This window comes from Sander lucioperca, chromosome 6 (assembly GCF_008315115.2).
Source record: "Sander lucioperca isolate FBNREF2018 chromosome 6, SLUC_FBN_1.2, whole genome shotgun sequence".
Taxonomy (NCBI): domain Eukaryota; kingdom Metazoa; phylum Chordata; class Actinopteri; order Perciformes; family Percidae; genus Sander; species Sander lucioperca.
In genome coordinates this window covers 27,897,808-27,918,798 of record NC_050178.1, presented here as the reverse complement: position 1 = coordinate 27,918,798, position 20,991 = coordinate 27,897,808, and the positions used below count along the sequence as shown (strand labels likewise).

General features: G+C 43.4%; 5 protein-coding genes across 7 annotated transcripts in view; 3 read left to right on the top strand and 2 right to left on the bottom strand.

Annotated features, from left to right (window-relative positions):
* LOC118495300 (nuclear factor 7, brain-like) overlaps positions 1–20,991 on the top strand; it is a 1,057,410-nt gene that overhangs the window by 958,108 nt on the left and 78,311 nt on the right. The gene's annotated exons all lie outside the window — the stretch shown is intronic.
* zgc:109913 (regulator of G-protein signaling 9-binding protein) lies at positions 579–5,947 on the top strand. Its single transcript, XM_031317325.2, has 4 exons — positions 579–1,309; positions 2,556–2,759; positions 4,017–4,159; positions 5,771–5,947. The coding sequence occupies exons 1-4, from the start codon at positions 1,111–1,113 to the stop codon at positions 5,945–5,947; spliced, it is 723 nt and encodes a 240-aa protein (XP_031173185.1). The 5' UTR covers positions 579–1,110.
* Positions 9,777–16,492, bottom strand: ube2c (ubiquitin-conjugating enzyme E2C). Of its 2 annotated transcripts, none has more exons than XM_031317327.2 (7): positions 16,268–16,492; positions 15,438–15,554; positions 14,686–14,713; positions 14,505–14,591; positions 14,109–14,313; positions 12,892–12,951; positions 9,777–9,930 (listed from the first exon to the last, which is right to left on the bottom strand). In XM_031317327.2, the coding sequence occupies exons 2-7, from the start codon at positions 15,545–15,547 to the stop codon at positions 9,893–9,895; spliced, it is 528 nt and encodes a 175-aa protein (XP_031173187.1). In that variant the 5' UTR covers positions 15,548–15,554; positions 16,268–16,492; the 3' UTR covers positions 9,777–9,892. The 2 variants fall into 2 exon arrangements, with proteins under 2 accessions (XP_031173187.1, XP_031173188.1); XM_031317328.2 differs by having other exon boundaries at positions 15,438–15,551; positions 16,268–16,344.
* polr2j (RNA polymerase II subunit J) lies at positions 17,655–18,923 on the top strand. The gene is made up of 3 exons (XM_031317329.2): positions 17,655–17,912; positions 18,164–18,272; positions 18,761–18,923. The coding sequence occupies exons 1-3, from the start codon at positions 17,770–17,772 to the stop codon at positions 18,860–18,862; spliced, it is 354 nt and encodes a 117-aa protein (XP_031173189.1). The 5' UTR covers positions 17,655–17,769; the 3' UTR covers positions 18,863–18,923.
* Positions 18,926–20,991, bottom strand: part of LOC116062618 (deoxynucleotidyltransferase terminal-interacting protein 1) — a 19,624-nt gene continuing 17,558 nt past the window's right edge. For both annotated transcript variants that reach the window (XM_036002418.1, XM_031317320.1), the window contains 5 exons: positions 20,759–20,817; positions 20,073–20,133; positions 19,816–19,887; positions 19,562–19,617; positions 18,926–19,134 (listed from right to left, as the gene is read on the bottom strand). In XM_036002418.1, coding sequence (XP_035858311.1) covers positions 19,026–19,134; positions 19,562–19,617; positions 19,816–19,887; positions 20,073–20,133; positions 20,759–20,817 — 357 coding nt within the window. In that variant the 3' untranslated portion in view covers positions 18,926–19,025. The remainder of the gene's footprint in view (positions 19,135–19,561; positions 19,618–19,815; positions 19,888–20,072; positions 20,134–20,758; positions 20,818–20,991) is intronic.

Sequence of the window (20,991 nt, the reverse complement as noted above, 5' to 3'; positions counted from 1 at the left end):
TCATGAAAAAAACTATATCAGATAATCAGAGAATGCAAACTAAAAGTCATTTGAAATGTTATGAACCTGAACCTAGCTGGTATTTTCCTGTGATCTGTGGTGGAGACAAGCTACAGGAGGCATTACTCATTTCAATACTGTATATTCTTACGTAGGAGAAAACTAAAACATGCTGACAAACCTGCAAACTTCTGTAAATCAGGTTGAAAAGATAGACTTCCATAACGTGTTGTAATCAGAAGATAAGGCCCAAACACTGAATACTTCCAGCCAAGGCCTGAAATTAAAGGCATACTATGCAGTTTCCGTTTTTTGTCAAACAGCTATGTACCCCTAGAGTCGCTGTGGAGTACTTGTATTTAACGTTACTGTCATAAATACCACTCACGCAGAGCTGTGTCTGCACTCACGGTCTGATCCCTTCCCCCCTGTAGGACTGGTCTTATTATCAACAATGGATGAATCAACAACTTCGTAAATTAGATTAGATTCAACTTTATTGTCATTGTGCAGAGTACAAGTATAAAGACAACGAAATGCAGTTTGCATCTAACCAGAAGTGCAAAAAAAGCAGAAAAGTGCAATGTGATAAAAAGGTGGTGGTAAAAACTGACATACAAGCAAGCGCAACAACATAGAAAACAAGCAAGTTTACTTGACATGTTGATAAAATGTCGGGAGTACAGTCTTCAGGTTGGCCTTATTAAAGGCTCCTGCGATTATGTGAACACCGTCGGGGTGGGCCCGCTGCTGTTCGTTTATGGTGTCCAGCAGGAGAGAGAGCACCATGTTTACACAGCCGTAACGATCACTACTGTTAGCTCTCTCGGTAGCAACCGGCAACAAAGGATTCCATTCAGTATGCTAAGCAAAGCTAGCGGAGGCGCTGCCAGACTAAGATAATGCATGCACTGAGACAAAAATGCGTTTGCCCACCTATATAAATATAGAGGAGACGGTGAATAACCCTATTTCAACAAACGGTGGCGTATTCCTTTAATCTTTGCAGCTGTGGTCAGCAGTTTATTTGCAGATGTGTGTAGACTCAGAAAGTGAAACCATTAAACAACAATACCTGTCCGTCCTCCCCGACAGGTGCCTGATGACATCATGAGTCGGTGGCGTCGTTCGGTGGACGAGTTGGGGTTGCGGCGGCAGCAGGCCGAGTGTGAGCGTGCTCAGGAGGCTCTCAGTCGGGCCACTTCCTGTTTCCAGCAGCTGGTAGCATCACTCGGCAGCTCGGCAGACTGCAGCTTCCTGCGAGATGAGATGGACGAGGCGAGAGGGCTAGCACACCGAATCTGCAGCGGTACAAAGACATGTCCACCCAAACACCTGTCTGTCTGTGTCTCACCTATAGGTGTCAATATGGCAGCGGTTCCTAAATGACTGGTATCTACCAGACCGAATGACAACGTAGATTTCGGCGGTGCCACTTAATTGCCTGTGCTGCCCTCTGGTGCTCTGAAACGGACAGGCAACAGAAGCATTGCTGCATGTAACGCTAGTTAACACTACACTTGGCAGCAGGTAACAATAGCCTACCGCTAGTCTTTTACCAGACCTTCCTCCACAGCGCTGTGGAGAAAGGTCTGGCTAGTCCACACAAGACTCCAGGATAGGAGAAATGTGCTCTGGTTTATTGGCATTTCTCTAAACCAATCACAACCGTCTTGGCCGGACGGAGCCACGGTGCCTCTGCTAAATAGTCTCAGGAAGGAACTTGTTTTGGTGGAACATGTGTACGTTCAAAAGTAGTTTTAGTCGTGCAACAGAAAACTCAGATTGGACAGATAGTCTAGCTAGCTGTCTGGATTTACCCTGCAGAGATCTGAGGAGCAGTTAACCGTAGTCCTCACAAATCCACCAGAGTTGCCGCCAACACAGAGACAGAGGAAGGGGACGGACATCAGTTGGGTCAGGCAGCACTGGAGCAATCCTGTAAATGAATCGTCGTCGCTATAGACTAGGCTACCGTTAGCTAGCAGCTGGATTAAACACGGTTAAAATGCTGACAGCCAAACAGTCTAACCTGTGTCTGAATTTCACTGGAAAGGATTTCAACAGCGAGAAAATATCAATTAGGTTAGGGAAATGTAAGTTTGGAGAATCGGTTATTTTAACCTAGCCCTAGGTTCAATTATTGTTTTAGCACCGGTATCGGAAAAAACCCAAACGATACCCAACCTTACTCCCCGGTCTGTCCACAGGTCTGTCTCTCACCTGTCTGTCTGTCCGCAGGTCTGTCTCTCAGCTGTCTGTCCGCAGGCCTGTATCTCACCTGTCTGTCCGCAGGTCTGTCTCTCACCTGTCTGTCTGTCCACAGGACTGTTCCTCACCTGTCTGTCTGTCCGCAGGCCTGTTTCTCACCTGTCTATCTGTCCGCAGGCCTGTTTCTCACCTGTCTATCTGTCCACAGGCCTGTTTCTCACCTGTCTGTCTGTCTGTCTGTCTGTCCGCAAGCCTGTTTCTCACCTGTCTGTCTGTCTGCAGGCCTGTTTTTCACCTGTCTGTCTGTCCACAGGTCTGTCTCTCACCTGTCTGTCTGTCCGCAGGCCTGTCCAAGCGTCTGGTGCCTCTGCTGTCTCACTGTGACTCCGCTCTCCCAGGTGAGGAGGACAGACAGGTGTCAGAGCGTCTGTGGGTTCTCTTCCTGTCGGCGTTAGAGAACTTCCTGTTTGACCTCCGTAAGGCCTGCGATCTGATTGGACGGTTCCCTCTGAGGCAGCGCTATGACAGACACTCGCTAGTCAACACAGGTCAGCTGATGGCTTCAACTTCCTGTCTGTGAAAGCTCTGTGATTGGCTCAGCCATGTGTTACTGTTTTTCCTACCTTATTTCCTCACATTCCTTCCTTACGACTTGATTTGATTTAAAAAATAAAACTTACTAGGATCACTAACGGTAGAACTTTGCATCAGCGTTTAATTCACTATTGCCTCGAGCATTGCTGTTGCCAAAAATGTTCTTGACGACCAATAGGTATCCTTGAACGGCCCCCAGTTTCCTCAGGAATACCTAACATTTTCCCAAAGGTCTGTGTTATGTCTCTATAATGTCTAAAAGAGGAGAATTAACACTTAACTAAACCTGGGGGGAAACCAGGGACAGGCGGAAGCAGTTTAAGGATAAATGAAATAATTTATTGTCAACCAAAGGATCAACACAAACAAGGTCTGGTACATTCTCCAGAAAATCTCTAAATTAAGATTGAACCTCACTTAGGATCCTTGGAAGACCCCTAAGCCTTCTCTAATCATACAACCACCTCAAGAATACCTGTAACATTATCACGAGTGCAGCAAATCCTTCAAGGCCCACTTTTACAAACACTACTCCAGGTACAAATACTCCTACACAAGACGCTTCCAGCCTTAGTGAAAAAAGACATAGGCCTATTCTTCAAGGGTCCCAAGAATCTTTTACCTTTACTGGATTCACACAGCCTCCCCAAAGGTCTGCTACATTCTCCAGAAATCTCAAAAAGATTGAATCTCTCATTGGATATTTTCGTTCTTCCTCAAGGATCCCTGGAAAGCAACTATAGCCTTCTCAAAGCAGCAAATCCTTCAAGGCCCACTTCTACAACTTTAGTGAGGACCACTGGAACTTCTTCAAGTAGCCCTCAAACCTCAAGAATAACTTAAACCTCCTCAGGATACTTTTCCTTAATGAATCTCTTTGCAGGCCAAAAGACATTCATCGAGGTCTCGAAGAGCCTCCTCTTCTCTTCGTTTAGATACCGGCATATTATCGTTTGTTGTATTGTATCATGTTGTTCATGTTGTTTGTGTTGTTTAGTGCCCAAGACAAATTTCCCACAGACAATAAAGTTAATATTGATCTTGACAACAGTATTGACATTTTTCACAATTTTCTGACATTTTATAGACCAAACAACTAATCCATTAATCCAGATTTATCGACTGTGAAAATAGTTAGTTACAGCCGTAATCCTGACAATCTTATATGTTTTACTAACCTTTCACCTGTCTGTCTGTTATCTTCTCTCCAGGATGTATTGATGGCGTGGTAGGCGTGGCATCTCGAGTGGCTTTAGTCCAAGCACCATGGCTCACCTTAGAGGAAGAGCCGAGCCCAGATCTGACCAATCACATCGCAGGACTGGAGGCCATGCTGAGTGAGATGCAGCTGAGGGTGAGACAGAACCAGAGAGGGAAAACACTTCCTGTTTAGAACAGAGTGAGACAGAATCAGAGAGAGAAAACACTTTCTGTTTAGATTAAACATGACAAAGTTCCTGTCTAAAGGTAGAACCGATTCTTACCTGGGTGGAGAGCTTGTTGAGGCATGCCCGGCACCCTGAGCAGAAAAATAGTCTAATAATTTCTGCAGATTTTCATTCTGGATCACCAGTGTAAACTGTAAAAAAAAAAAAAAAAAAAATCTGCTGATTACGTTTGGGTCTGGTTATCAGGTGACTAATGGACTTCTGACCTCCCCGTCCTCCATTGATTCCCGATAATGGACTCCTCATCGGGCAATATCGTTACGTACCTGAGTGTCTTGTATTGGGGAGGGTTGGTTCCTGTTGAGTATATGTCTAAATGTTCTACAGGTTCCTGTTGAATGTTTGTCTAAATGTTCTACAGGTTCCTGTTGAGTATATGTCTAAATGTTCTACAGGTTCCCATTGAATGTTTGTGTAAATGTTCTACAGGTTCCTGTTGAGTATATGTCTAAATGTTCTACAGGTTCCTGTTGAATGTTTGTGTAAATGTTCTACAGGTTCCTGTTGAATGTTTGTCTAAATGTTCTACAGGTTCCTGTTGAGTATATGTCTAAATGTTCTACAGGTTCCTGTTGAATGTTTGTCTAAATGTTCTACAGGTTCCCGTTGAATGTTTGTCTAAATGTTCTACAGGTTCCTGTTGAGTATATGTCTAAATGTTCTACAGGTTCCTGTTGAGTATATGTCTAAATGTTCTACAGGTTCCTGTTGAATATATGTCTAAATGTTCTACAGGTTCCTGTTGAATGTTTGTCTAAATGTTCTACAGGTTCCTGTTGAGTATATGTCTAAATGTTCTACAGGTTCCCATTGAATGTTTGTGTAAATGTTCTACAGGTTCCTGTTGAGTATATGTCTAAATGTTCTACAGGTTCCTGTTGAATATATGTCTAAATGTTCTACAGGTTCCTGTTGAATGTTTGTCTAAATGTTCTACAGGTTCCTGTTGAGTATATGTCTAAATGTTCTACAGGTTCCTGTTGAATGTTTGTGTAAATGTTCTACAGGTTCCTGTTGAGTATATGTCTAAATGTTCTACAGGTTCCTGTTGAATGTTTGTCTAAATGTTCTGTAGGTTCCTGTTGAATGTTTGTCTAAATGTTCTGCAGGTTCCTGTTGAGTATATGTCTAAATGTTCTGCAGGTTCCTGTTGAATGTTTGTCTAAATGTTCTACAGGTTCCTGTTGAGTATATGTCTAAATGTTCTACAGGTTCCTGTTGAGTATATGTCTAAATGTTCTACAGGTTCCCGTTGAATGTTTGTCTAAATGTTCTGCAGGTTCCCGTTGAATGTTTGTCTAAATGTTCTGCAGGTTCCCGTTGAATGTTTGTGTAAATGTTCTGCAGGTTCCCGTTGAATGTTTGTCTAAATGTTCTACAGGTTCCCGTTGAATGTTTGTCTAAATGTTCTGCAGGTTCCCGTTGAATGTTTGTGTAAATGTTCTGCAGGTTCCTGTTGAATGTTTGTGTAAATGTTCTGCAGGTTCCTGTTGAATGTTTGTGTAAATGTTCTGCAGGTTCCTGTGGCATTCTGGGCGGTGGAGGCGACCCAGCCGGCTTGGGCTGAAGCTTACGGTGAACCGGACGAGCCGGAGGTCACCCTGGAGGAGCTGATGGAGGTCGAGGTCGTCTCCAACAACAAGATGGCCGCATGCTGCCAGCCAGCGTGCTGCGGGCTGGGCTGTGTTGGGTAGAGGAGGCGGAGTCATGACTTACTGACAACATTAAAGGATAGTAAGAACAAGAAAACAAAGACTGTCCAACTTACGTTAACCCTCATGTTGTACTCGGGTCAGTGTTTGACCCATTTCAACGTTTCTATATCAGAAATATGGGTTTCTTTCAAGCAAACTGCCCAAAAATAACATAGATGGTTCCATAAACCGATAGTCAGGGCCGGCGGGTAACATAGGCTGGATAGGCACGTGCTAGGGGCGCCGGCAGTCCACGAGCAAAGAAAAGTTAAAGGTAATAAGAAGACATTTAAAAGGCATTAAAAAAATATGTAACAATAAGCAGCAAAAAACTTCAACAAAAAGTGCCGGAAGCCTATAGGGGGAAAACAATGTTGAAAAACGGGTTAAAATTTCTTTAGCTGGGAGGACAACACAAAGGTTAATAGCACAAAGGGTAGCTTTGTTGCACAACAGTGGATTCCAAACTTCTTCACGTCAAGAACTACGAAACATTTAACAATCTGTAAAAAGCTGAGGATCAGCTGAGTGATTAGGGAATATATAAATATAATCATAAGTTAATACTAGAACTGCAAACATGAACGGATTAGTTATCAACTATTAAATTCATCTCCAGCTATTCTGATAATCCATTAATCCGTTTGATTCATTTAGTTTATGATAAATCAGGTGAACTAGTGTGATGTCAGCATATTAAATATGAATATGTTCTAGTCTCTTCTCTCCTCTGGGACAGGAAACTCAAGATCTCTGAGTTGTGATGTCATCTTGGACTTTGGGAAACTCTGATCCACATTTTAGAGACACAACTACTGATCCATTCATTGAGAAGATAACCTGTAGCTGCAGCTCTAGTTGATTTTATTGACTCCCTCTAAGATTAACAGTTTCTGTTGGAGATGTCAGAAACATTGTTAGATGCAATTTGGGAGCATAAACTTTATCTATTTTGGAAAAGCATCAGAATACATAAGGAAGTTGTTAGGGTACTTGTAGCCTCGCATTACCAGCTCTATCTCCACAGATGCATTATGGGATAGGAGAATAAACTCTGGGTTGTTTACATTTCTTTAAACCAGTCACAATGGTCCTGGGCGTCTCTAAGCTCCAGACGCAGTGATGGTGTCTCTGCTAAATATTCTCAGGAAGGAACTTGTTCTGGTGGAACATTCTCATCCCGCAAAAGAAAACTCCACATCCAATATTACATGAAGTTAACTGTTGACACAACACAGTAACGTGAGCTATTTAAATGAGCTGATACATGGTTAAACCTCATTGGCTCTTACCAGTGTATCTCTGTATGTACTTCATCCACAACAATCCCACCAATCAGTCCCAAAACCTCCCAGTTAGAGAGGAAATGATCTAACATATTCTTATAAAACCTCCCAGTTAGAGAGGAAATGATCTAACATATTCTTTATAAAACCTCCCAGTTAGAGAGGAAATGATCTAACATATTCTTTATAAAACCTCCCAGTTAGAGAGGAAATGATCTAACATATTCTTATAAACCTCCCAGTTAGAGAGGAAATGACCTAAACATATTCTTATAAACCTCCCAGTTAGAGAGGAAATGATCTAACATATTCTTTATAAATCTTTACAGTCATTCCTTGAAAGAACCAAGCAGACCTGACTTGTTGCACCGTCCACATTTAGACATTTTCAGCGCGTAGTGAAGCAACACAAAGGTTGGTGTTGTTAGAGAACAGAAACACACAGAGAGGATGTTAATCCAGACAAGGATCACCCAGAATATTCTAACAGAATATATATATATACTGTATATATATATTTCTAACACTTCTCAATGATAAATATCAGGGTTGTCTCGGCTGCAGATTATATAAAGTACATCCTCTCCACATGTTTTAACACTTACTAATGAATTGTCCTGTTTTTTTTTTTTTCTTTCTTCCTGTTTCTCCCTGCTTTATATAGCAAATGTTACTACTGTATATCTTTTATCCTTTTTATTGTAACTTCAACCTCCCTAATGGACTACAGATGGAAAGCACTTTTACGTGTACTGCTGTACATGTTCATCAAATGGGTATTGTCCTAAAATAATAAATATTCTAAAAAAAACAAACTGGATGCAATAGAATCATATCAAACGTTAGCTGATGATAAATAAATAAATAAATGTTTAATTTGTTTGTTTATGTGCATTGATGTTGGGTCTTTGGATATCTTAGAACTAAATCTAATGATAGTGTCTGTTTCTCTAATAAATCAAACTTTTGAGTCCACGTTTCATCCGATTCTTTCATCTTTTCTAAATGATCCGTCCTGAAGTCTCATCTCAACATTAAAGGGGAACTATGCAGTTTTTTTACCTTAATTTACCTTAACTGAACAGCTTCGGAGTCGTTGGAATGGTTATATGACTTTTTTTTTAGTTGAATGGTGGTCGTCTCGCTCCCCCCTAGCGCCTGTGAGCGGAAAAACCACCCTCGCAACTTACAACAGCCTCAGCGTCGGGAAGTATGGCGTGATATCGGGTCTCGCCATGTAATGAATAGCTTCACGCCACTGCACACATACAACCATTCAGGAACTGGCTAACAAGGTATAGATGGAGATGGGTGGTGATGGCGCAGTGGATCCCGGGTTCGATTCCCACTGAGATACATCAACCAATGTGTCCCTGAGCAAGACACTTAACCCCTAGTGGCTCCAGAGGCGTGCAACCTCTGACATATATATAGCAATTGTAAGTCGCTTTGGATAAAAGCGTCAGCTAAATGACATGTAATGTAATGTAAAGATGGAGTTTTTCACACTATTGTCATGACTGAGCCGGCTAAAAAGAAGCAGAAAGCTAGGAAAGCATTGTCGGAGGAACAGAGGAAGAGGAAAGGGCAGATTGACCGAGAGAGAGAGAGAGGAGTCAGACACGAGGAAACATAGGAGCTGCGTTTTCAGAATGGCGGGAACTGAGACAAACAGAAGCCTGCAGATCTGATGCTGAGCTGGCGTTGTTGCGGTTGCACTCGAAAGTATCTCTGATCAGAAACTTGATCTGCCAGAGTTTCTTGTCAGCTTGACGTTGGCAAACACTAGTAGCTTCTGCTCCGACAGGTTCTCAGGCCATCGGAGGAAAACAGAATAACGTTACGGATCTGGGAGAGAAAACCTCAGTGGACATGGATCTGTGCATTCACCGGCTTCTTTGAAAACAAATGATCACATGACCAGAGGGAGTCACCAACCAGTTTTTACAACAGTGTTGCCAAATATCTATTCTGAAGCTGTAGGGGGAGCTCTATAGAGAAACCTGCCAGCAAAAAGCCAGAAAACAGTGAAGAAATGGCCAAAACTACATAGTGCCTCTTTAAATCATTTTCAGGGTTCCCACATTTAGGGAAGTAAATAGTTTCAACTTTAAAGGACCGTTCAGACCGTACGCTATACGTTACTCCAGATGTTAATCAGCAATCCTCTTAAATCTCTAAATGGTTCCATTATATAAGAGGAACAAGACACACACATTCTCCTAAGAGCTTTAAACACCATTTAGGGTTAAATTTAAAGCCATAAAATGCAGAATCAGTGTTGATTTGAAGCAGAAAAGAATTAACATTTTGTGGAGTGTTCGTTCTGATAAAATATGTCATTTAGAATTTATACTATAAAACTAAATACAAAAACGGACTTTACAGAATTTAATCCTACAAAAGGACAAGACTAAATGTAATACTTTACATGTTATATTTGTATAAGACCCCACGGTTTATCATATCTGTTGTAAGAGAAACGGAGTTCCAGATCCCAGCTGATAGATATATCTTTTAGGGAAACTAACACACAGTCAGTGTTTGTGATGAATTAAGAACTTTATTGATACAACGATGTGAACAAACATAAAAATATGGTACAAACACAGAAGACAAACAGAATAAGAAGAAGAAGAAGATAAAAGGTGGAGCGTCTTCACTTCTGGAAGGTCGAGTGTAGATGAGCTTTAAAGGCTGAAAGAAACAAAACAGCTGTTAGAAATTACAACTCCCATCAGCCCCGGCTGCTCTCAGACCTGCTGCCAGAACATTTTCTGGGTTCCCTAACTAACTAACTAACTAACTAACTAAGGGTGTTTTCACACATGAAAGTCCGAACCAAGGTTCCTGTTTTTGTTACATTGTATACATTTGATCCGGTAAGTTTTGGTTTCACACTGCAGTTATGCAAGCGCACTAAAGATCTATACATGACAAAACTACGTTCTGTCGTCATCACATACGTGAGCTGCGTCTCCAGATACTTCTGGGCTTCCCCGTCCTCTCGTCTCCTCTCTGTGTCGGAGTTTTTTCAGCTGACTGCTGCTCTCCTACTGACTGCTGCTCTCTCCTCTACTGACTGCTGCTGCTGCGCTCTCCTCTACTGACTACTGCTGCGCTCTCCTCTGACTGCTGCTCTCCCCTACTGACTGCTGCTCTCTCCTACTGACTGCTGCTCTCTCCTACTGACTGCTGCTCTCTCCTACTGACTGCTGCTCTCTCCTACTGACTGCTGCTCTCTCCTACTGACTGCTACTCTCTCCTACTGACTGCTACTCTCTCCTACTGACTGCTACTCTCTCCTACTGACTGCTACTCTCTCCTACTGACTGCTACTCTCTCCTACTGACTGCTGCTCTCTCCTACTGACTGCTACTCTCTCCTACTGACTGCTACTCTCTCCTACTGACTGCTGCTCTCCCCTACAGCCGCGGCTCTTTTTGTTTTGTTGTGATGTTGAGAAGCGAGACACGGGAACTTTCTGGAGAATTTATTCAGAGTCAAACGGAAACCTACACTGTACATTTACTACCACTTAACAAATAAACTGCTGATGTATTCTCTGCTCTGATAGTTGACAGCTGTCTGCTCTGAGTCCATTCACCATCACTCTCTCATGTAGCCTACACACTAAGCACCGAGCTATTCCTTAAAGGAGCTTCCCCGGTCTTGTAACACAAGGAGAGCCTGCCAGAGCTTCTTCTATTTGGTCCGAAAGTCCGAACCATCCAAAAAATGCTTTCACACTGTAAACGAACCGGACCATGGTTCAGTTTGGTCCGGACCGAGACCACCTCTTTTGGTCGGACCAAAATTTGGTCTTTTGATTGGGACCGTGGTCCGGGGGAGATTTCACACCTCTAATTTTGGTTCGGATCAAACTGAAAAGTCCGAAAGTCCGGACCAAATGAGGTATGTGTGAAAACGCCCTAAGTCTATGTGCCCAGATTATAAAGCCGAGGGCAGTTTAGAAGATTGACTTCACTTCTGTTGTGGCTAAAACTAAACGACTTGTGTTGCAGTTTGTGTGTTAGAGTGACTGAGTCATGATGTCATGATGTCGTTCTGAAGCATCTCTGCACCGTGTAGCCATGCATGCTCCATGAGGAAGACTATTCTCATACACTAAACAGCTGTTTCTTATACGTTTGTTTCTGTATATTGTTTTTGTTTGTAATGTTTAATATGTTAATGTGTGTGTGCACCAAGTTGTTAACTACTGCGGCATTAAACTGACTTACATCTTATGTCACATTATGTCATTCTATTCCTGTTTCTATGTTCACTCTGTCCATTTAAACATTATCTAGTGACATTTCTTTTCCTACTTTGTTACTTCATGTTTAATAGTTTTTGATACATATGTTATATTAAATACACTGTATGTAGGTCGTATATTCTTATTCTACTCATATATAGATGTACATTATTTTCCCTCTGAGTAGGGCTGAACGATTAATTGCATTTTCGATAATATCGCGATATGTTAAAACGCGATTTCCTAATCACAAAGGCTGCGATTTGATCACATGACTCACGAGAGCAATCAGTCTGCACTCCGCAGAGAAAGCATCAACTAGCACGCTAACGCTACGCCGTACCTGGAGCTGATTTCTGTTATTCAAACAACTCTGAGTTGTAGTTTAAAACTTTTACAGCCATTTTAATAAAATGAAGGGTTTTATTCGGGCTTGAGTCCATACATGCAGTTAATGAATACAGGCACACAGAACTCAAGGCTCGGTTAGCAACGATTAGCTCTGATTAGCGGTTAGCTCCGTTATAAAGATATGAGTGGAGGAGCTGCCACTGAGAGGGGTAACAAGCAGACTCTGATAAATGACGTTCGGGGAGCTTCCACAGCAGCGTGGCCGCGGTGTTTCAACAGTTTTATTAGTACAGTTACTCCCACGGCAAGAACACCAGCAACTAGCTAACGTAACGATAGCCTCTCTGAACAAGAACACCAGCAACTAGCTAACGTAACGATAGCCTCTCTGAACAAGAACACCAGCAACTAGCTAACGTAATGATAGCCTCTCTGAACAAGAACACCAGCAACTAGCTAACGTAACGATAGCCTCTCTGAACAAGAACACCAGCAACTAGCTAACGTAACGATAGCCTCTCTGAACAAGAACACCAGCAACTAGCTAACGTAACGATAGCCTCTCTGAACAAGAACACCAGCAACATGCTAACGTAACGATAGCCTCTCTGAACAAGTGCACACAGCAGCACGCAACTTCACGAGGGGGAGGGGCTGGAGGCAGCTCCTCTCTGGGCACTGTAAAAAATTACGTGTGTGTACTATATTTTTACTTATTTAACTGTCTAGTGTGTAATTGTGTGTTCATACTATACATTATATTATTCTTTGTTGAATAATACAGAAGACAAAGAGCTTAAAAAAATAATCGAAATCGCAATATTTGGGGGGAAAAAAAATCGCAATTAGATTATTTTCAAAAATCGTTCAGCCCTACCTCTGAGTATATTTCTTGTATTTTCAGTGTGTGTGTGTGTGTGTGTCCTTGTAACTTGCTGCTGTAACAGTAGTTTCCCAGTTTTGGGATCATAAAGTCTCTGTTATTTATCATGTCTAAGTTATTAATCTCTCTGTCCTTTATGAGGACTGCTGAGTGGATGTCTCACCTTCCTGGTTGTTCCAGAGTTCAGCAGCCGTCGTGTTCAGAGGACTCTCGTTGTTTGGCTCTGAAACAAAAAGCAGACTCATTAACACCTCCGTTCCTCTTAGGATCAAATGGAACAACAGCTTCACTTCAGAAAAAGGGAATCAGAATGAGAGAGAGTCCTGTAACAGAGATCAGACTTGTGGGGGTGTTTTGAGGGGGGGGGGGGGGGGAGACAGTCCCGTACAGGAAACATCACTGCCTCTACCTCTGCCACCAGAAAGATTTAAAACACCAAACACCAGCTCTGAACCGTCTCCTCAGTCCCTCTGGCTCTCTCTCTCTCTGGGAAATGACGCTGCCTTCAAGAGCCCTCGGAAACCTCCAGATTTATAAAACAGGTCACTCTTTTCTGTGTTTTTGTCTCTTTTTAGAAAGTTTGTTTGCCCTTTATTTTTTTTTTTTTTTACATTGTCACTTTCTCCAACATCTGTTTTTGTCGCTCAGTTTGACGTTTGACGCTAGTTTTTGAAGTTTGTCTATTATTGCCAATATTGTAGCTTTTCTTTTAGATCTATAAACGCAGAGGCAGTGTGAGAGCAGCCAATCAGAGCGTTACCTCCCAGCAGAGATGGGGACTCGAGTCTGAGACTTGGAGTCGAGTCGCACTAAAGTCACACAAACAGCTGACTTCAGACTTGACTCGGACTTGAGCTTCGAGACTCGTCAACCTGTTTTCATGCAATTATTGCTTTTTAAATCTAAATTCATTCATGTATTTCTATTTTCTTTGCTTCACGTCCCCATGTTCAACGTAACGCATGAGCTATGCCTTATGTACGCACACTCACATATACAAAAATGCATTGACGATGGCGATACCAAGTCCTCCTGGAGTTGTGCCTTTTGTCATTAGTTTAGCTTTCAATTACTTGGTAAACAGTGGCAGTAAGAGAACAGCTACATGCAAGGTGTGTGGTTAAAGATAAAGGATGCTGGATCAACAATGTGGAACTTCATCAGGAATCTCCAAACACACCCAGATAGGTCAGTCACTGGATAATGTGAAAGAGACGTTACATTTAGCAGATATCGTCACAGGTAACAAGCTAACCATCGCTAAGTCACTCGACTTGGACTTCCAAAAAAATGACTTGTGAACATCTGCCCCCCAGCAGACTCTGGATGGACAGGTCTATAAACACGAGTCAGTGTGAGAGCAGCCAATCAGAGCGTTACCTCCCAGCAGGCTCTGGATGGACAGCAGGATGGAGCGGACGTCGTACAGCGCCGACCATTTGTCCTTCAGGATGTCCAGACAGATGAAGCCCTGCTCGTCCACGTTGGGATGGAAACAGGAAGTGACAAACTTCACACGGGGAGCCTGGTACGGGTAACCGGCAGGGAACTCTAGGGACAGGCGGTACCGGAGACCCTCGTACACCTGAGAGACAGACGAGGTGATTCTGAGTGCAGCACATCATCTGCTCTGCTGAGAAGGTGATTGGCTGCAATCTGCCATCTCTCCAGGACGCTGAGGCGGGCAGGAAAGATTGTAGCCAATCCCCTCAGGCAGCAGTCAGCCTCTCCAACAAGTCCCACAGACCCCCACTGACAGTGTGTGTCTGTACGTACCGTCCCCTGAGCTCCGTTGATCGTCCCCACCCATTTGAAGAGATTATCTGATTCTGGAAACGCTGAGATCCCCTGGTCACCTGACATCTGCATCAACAGACAGGGAGACAGACAGACAGGTGACAGGAGGTCTTCAGAGACAGACTCTCTCTTACATAAAATATTAAGTGTATAAACTCACCATCAGAGTCATGAGCTCCTGCTGCAGCCTGCAGACACACAAACACACACACAGAGACACACAGTGTGAAGTTGAAATATTTGAACTTCTTGAAGAGCTTCGATGGTCCTGACGTTGTTGAAACAGAAGTGATTGGAGCTGTCTGTAGTAGAGCTGTAATAAGATCTTCAGCTCTAGTCTGTAGTAGGGTTGTGTGGTGTTATAGAGGAAGATCTTTAGCTCTAGTCTGTAGCTCCTCATTATTGACAGAGCAGACGCAGAAGGAAGAGAGGAAGTTGGACGACCTGGTAAGTTCTGAAGTTATCCAGTGTTTCAGACCCCTTGAGAACCCCCAACAGGCTAGATAAATCTCTTTAAGGCAAAAATAACTCAAATATCTGTGGTGTTTCCCCTATATTTATTCTGCAGAGGTGAGAGTCCATGATGGAGGCAGCTGTTAGTTTAGTCTGTAACAGCAGTCGAGTCCGTTAACTAAACTGGTCAGTTAAAACTAACAGGATGTGTAGAGAAGGACACGCTAACCTGCTAATGGATTCTGGGTCTTTATCTGAGCTGGAGCAGAGAATATTCAGTTATAACACTTCATGAGATCAACAAACTGAAGGAATCAATAAAATAACTTTAAAACGTCATGTTGTCAGGTCAAAGACCAGACTCTGGGTGAGAAAACTGACTGAGACCAGTTACCAGGATGTAACTGTCAGTCACAGAGAGAGAGACAGAGAGAGAGAGAGACAGGCGTGTTGTCTCACCGTTTGGACACGGAGCTCCTGGCTGCGCTGCCTCCACTCTCACTGCCTTTCAGAGCCGCTGACGATGAAGCTGCTGCAGCTGCTGGGTCCATGTTCTGGGAGGAGGCCATGTTACTGCTGCAGAGAGACAGACAGGTCAGAGAGACAGACAGGTCAGAGATCAGACAGGCCAGAGAGACCAGACAGGCCAGAGAGACAAGACAGGTCAGAGAGACAGAAGACAGGTCAGAGAGACAGAAGACAGGTCAGAGAGAGACTGACCAAGCTGCTGTCTTTTATACAGACATAGAGAGCAGAATACACAGAGCAGCGTGGTTTCACGAGAAGGTAAACTATTTTAAACAGAACTCATTGGTTATCAGACAGTCCAATATGATACGTGTGGTACACGTGACTTCGTTTATACATTACCGTTACTGTTCACAGTTTAGTTTAGTCTTCACGTGTTTAACGTTACCATTCATGACAATACAGACTACATCAATGAACATTACAGCGGTTTAACTGCTCGGACTCTCGGTAGCTGTCGGATGTATCCCACAATGAAGAGTATCTACCGGTTAAACTGTAAAATACAGCCCGGCGTTAACGGTGTTCAAACGGTCGGTAACCCAGTAAACACAACTGTGTTTTAGCTTCATGCTAACGGTAGTTAGCGTTAGCTCCGCCGGCTAACTGCAGGTTAGCTCCACCGGCTAATGGAGGTTAGCTCCGCTGTTAGCCTGTTTCTGATGTAAAGCAGAGACATTAGGAGCTTCTACAGGTACACAGGTAAATAACACAGGTCAAGTTAGAGTTACACACGGAACAATCCTCCAACCGGGACTCACCGGGTGTTTGTCGGGATGTTAGCGGGCCGAACTGCTGCTGTTCTCGGATTCAAACTGAAGTCGCTCCCGCCCCCCGGTTTAAACTGGCTCTTCCTCGCTCTCACAGCCAATCAGCGCCCGATGTTCAAAAACAAACCAACTCCTGCTAACCAATGAGGAGCGCGTGGACGGAGAGAACAGCGATGCGATTGGGCAGCGGGAAACGTCCGGAAATGAATGTCGCAGAGTTTTTTTTGATTCAAAAACAAACTTTATGAAACTCAACGTGATCGGTGACGTAATTACGTGTGCCTCTGTGAAGGGGGGTGGGGGGGGGGTACGGCTCAGTACGTTTACATGTAATCATAATATATGGGTATATCCAAAGCCCGTCTACCTTATTAGAAATTCTTTGGTATATCTTATACATGTTCATTCCAGACAGAATACCAGCTGAGATCAGTTGCATTGTTTTTTTTTTAACCAGGGCAGCAGTTTTCAGATGACATTATGTGATTACATAATGTCAAAAGCGTTCTCGACTGTTGTAGACAGAAGTGGCTGAAGACGTCTGAACATCATACCCAAATTAAAAGTGGTACAGCTCCCAGATACTCTGACACTCTGGGTGTGTCTGGTATTGTCTGATATGGAGCGGAATGGACATTTCTAAGTGACCCCAAACTTTTGACCGGTAGTGTGTGTGTGTGTGTATATATATATATATATATATATATATATATATATATATATATATATATATATATATATATACACACACACACACACACACACACACACACACAGACAGACAGACAGACAAACACACACACACACACACACAGAGAAACACACACACACACACACACACACACACACACAGACACACACACACACACACAAAGAGACACACACACACACACAGACACACACAGAGAGAGAGAGACACACACACACACACACACACAGACAGACACGCACGTGCACACACACACACACACACACACACACACACACACACACGGACTGTATGTTATGTTGATCTTGTAACCCGTCTCTGACTGAAGGTAGAACAGAGGAAGAATATAACTTTATATTTTTGGTCTAATAGAAGCTGTAATGTGATAAAGTGAGAGGTGTGAAGAATATAACTTTATATTTTTGGTCGTAATGTGATAAAGTGAGAGGTGTGAAGAATATAACTTTATATTTTTGGTCGTAATGTGATAAAGTGAGAGGTGTGAAGAATATAACTTTATATTTTTGGTCGTAATGTGATAAAGTGAGAGGTGTGAAGAATATAACTTTATATTTTTGGTCGTAATGTGATAAAGTGAGAGGTGGCGGCCTGGCTAACACCAGCAGGAGGCAGTACTGACACATATAGGAGGCTGACTGGCCTCAAGCCCGAAAGAAGAAGACGTGTTCCCGGCCAACCCTCCGCTCAGACCGGAGGGAAGAGAACATAGATATATAGCTATATATATCTATATATATATATCATATATCTATGAGAAGAGAAGATGAACGCGCCTCCCGCCTTCGAGTCGTTCCTGCTGTTTGAAGGAGAGAAGAAGATCTGCATCACCAAGGACACCAAGGTCCCAAACGCCTGTCTGTTCACTCTGAACAAGGAGGACCACACGCTGGGCAACATCATCCGAGCGTAAGAGCTAACAGGCTAACAGGCTAACAACACAGCAGGCTAACCGGCTAACAGCACAATGCTAACAGCAAGCTAACAACACATTGTCTTCACTTCCTGTACCGGGCTTTTCACAATAAGAGCTGCTTTCTGGACCTGTAAACCTTCTGATTATGGAAAAACCTCCGATCCTGACTCTGTCTGTCTGTCTGTGTGTGTCTCTCTGTGGGTCTATATGTGTGTGTGTGTGTGTGTGTGTGTGTGTGTCTCAGTCAGCTGTTGAAGGATCCTCAGGTTCTGTTTGCTGGTTATAAAGTTCCTCATCCTCTGGAACACAAAATCGTCATCAGAGTGCAGACAACACCAGACTACAGTCCACAGGTAACACACACACACACACACTCACACTCAAACACACACACACACATACATACATACACACACACAGACATACACACACACACACACACACACACAGGTAACACCCAGAGACAGACACACACACACACACACACACACACAGGTAACACCCAGAGACAGACACACACACACACACACACACACACACACACACACACACACACACACACACACACAGGTAACACCCAGAGACAGACACACACACACACACACACACACACACACACACACACACACACAGGTAACACCCAGAGACAGACACACACACACACACACACACACACACACACACACACACACACACACACACACACACACACACACACACACACACAGGTAACACCCATTGACAGACACACACACACACACACACACAGGTAACACCCAGAGACAGACACACACACACACACACACACACACAGAGACTGATGTGTGTTTTGTTGTGACAGGAAGCGTTTACCAACGCCATCACTGACCTGATCAGCGAGCTGTCTCTGCTGGAGGAACGCTTTAGAGTCGCCATCAAAGACAAACAGGAAGGCATCGAGTGATGATGTCACTTCCTGTCTCACTATGGGATGTTTTGTAAATAAAGTGTGTGATGTCACAGCACGCAGCGTTTGGAGTTTTTATTCTATTTATTTATTTAAAAACAGCAGGAAGAAAAACAGTGGAACAATGAGCCAATCAGGTGTCGTTGTCTCTCTGAGCCAATCAGAGGTCGGCGTCTCTCTGAGTCTCCATGGCTCTCTGCATCTTCTCCACCATCCACAGAGGGACGGAGAACGGCTTCAGCTCCGACATCTGGATGTCTGGACAGTCCCTACACACACAGACACACACAGATACAGAGACACACACAGAGACCATTTATTCTACAGACTAATGGTTTCTTCCATGTAGTCCAGTTATGAATGACACGGATCAACGATGTCAGGGAAAAGTGACCAAACTGTCTGAAACATTGATAAATGTGAGCAGACACAGCAGAGAGAGTTTGGTCAGCTGTAGCAGCTATCTGACCACCTCACTGTCTCCTTTCTAACAAGCTACAAACAGGTATATTCTATCATATTTTAAGGCTTTCTAAAAAGCTGTCGCTACACTGAATCTCTGGCATCATTGTGTAAGTACAGGTTGTAAGAAAATGTGGAAATGGTTCTAATTAATGAAGGTCTTTTAAAAAGTTGGATAATTCCAATATTGGATGAAGAAGCTGAAGAGGATTGTTAGAGGACAGAGAGACTCACTTATACTCGTCACTGCGAGACAGATCCTGGATGTCCTCCTCGATCAGCAGGTACGCCTGATACACACACACAGACAGACAGACACACACACACACAGGGACACATACACCGAGACACACACACACACAAAGGGGCACATACACCGAGACACACACACACACACACACAGGGACACATACACAGAAAATAAGTCAGAAGAAGTTGTAAACACAAAGATGAGGATAAGAAGTGTGTTCAGGTGCAGTAGGACTCACCATCTTCCCTCCTGTTGCTCTCATATGATGTCTCTCTGCCAACCACTGCTTATCCTTCGCATCTGCTGCATACTGACACATACACAGAGACACACACACACACACACGTAAACATGATGTCGTTAAGTGTAGCACACATTGAGGAGGTGTTGCTGTCAGACTGTTAATGTCACCATGATAAAGATGTCTGAGAGTACTTCTCTGATAATCTCTTTAATATCTCAAAGATAACCTGATGATACTGGGTGTGATGTTACCTTGAAGAGATCCGAGTGTTTGATGTAGATGCGTCCTCTGGTCCCGCCCATCCCCAACGCCCTGCAGTGACATCACAACACAGAATGACTCACTTCCTGTTTGGTAGTTTCTCATCAACTCTCAAATTTAAATAATCTGTTTCACACAGCTGACTTTATAACAAAAAACAGACAAACATGTCAGAGTGTGACGGGGAGAGTTTACAGGCTGCTTTTACTAAATTAGTGCAGCGTGTTCACAAAGGGCCGGGTGCTCGGTTCCCAGGATTTATGAACTGTTTTTATACAGAGCTTTTCTAGTCTTAACGACTACTCAAAGTGTTTTTACATAGTACAGGAACCATTCACACACTGTGGCCGAGGCTGCCGTACAAGGTGCCACCTGCTCATCAGATACACACTCTCTCTCACACACACACACACACACACACACACACACAGTCACACTCCGATGGAAACTCAGGGTTCAGTGTCTTGCCCAAGGACACTTGGACATGGAACTGCAAGGCCACCGACCTTCTGATTGGTAGGCGATCGCTCTACCACTGAGCCACAGCCGCCCCAGTGTGTGAGGACACACACACACACACACACACACACACACACACACACACACACACACACACACACACACACACATCCCCATTTCTAGATATGTAGATGTTGTTTTCAGGATGTTAACTCACTTGTTGGCCCTGGAGCCGAGAACAAACGTGCTGCCTTCATTCAGTCTGGACGGATCCCACTGGAACACACATCATCATCATCATCATCATTATTATTATTATTCAGCTTACTTTACTCACATATACAGTGAATATTAATATATAATGTCAATGAACTCTGGACTCACTTCTTACTGAGTAGTTTTTAAAATATTTTACTTTTACTTCAGTATGTTTTGTCTGGAGCTCTGTAA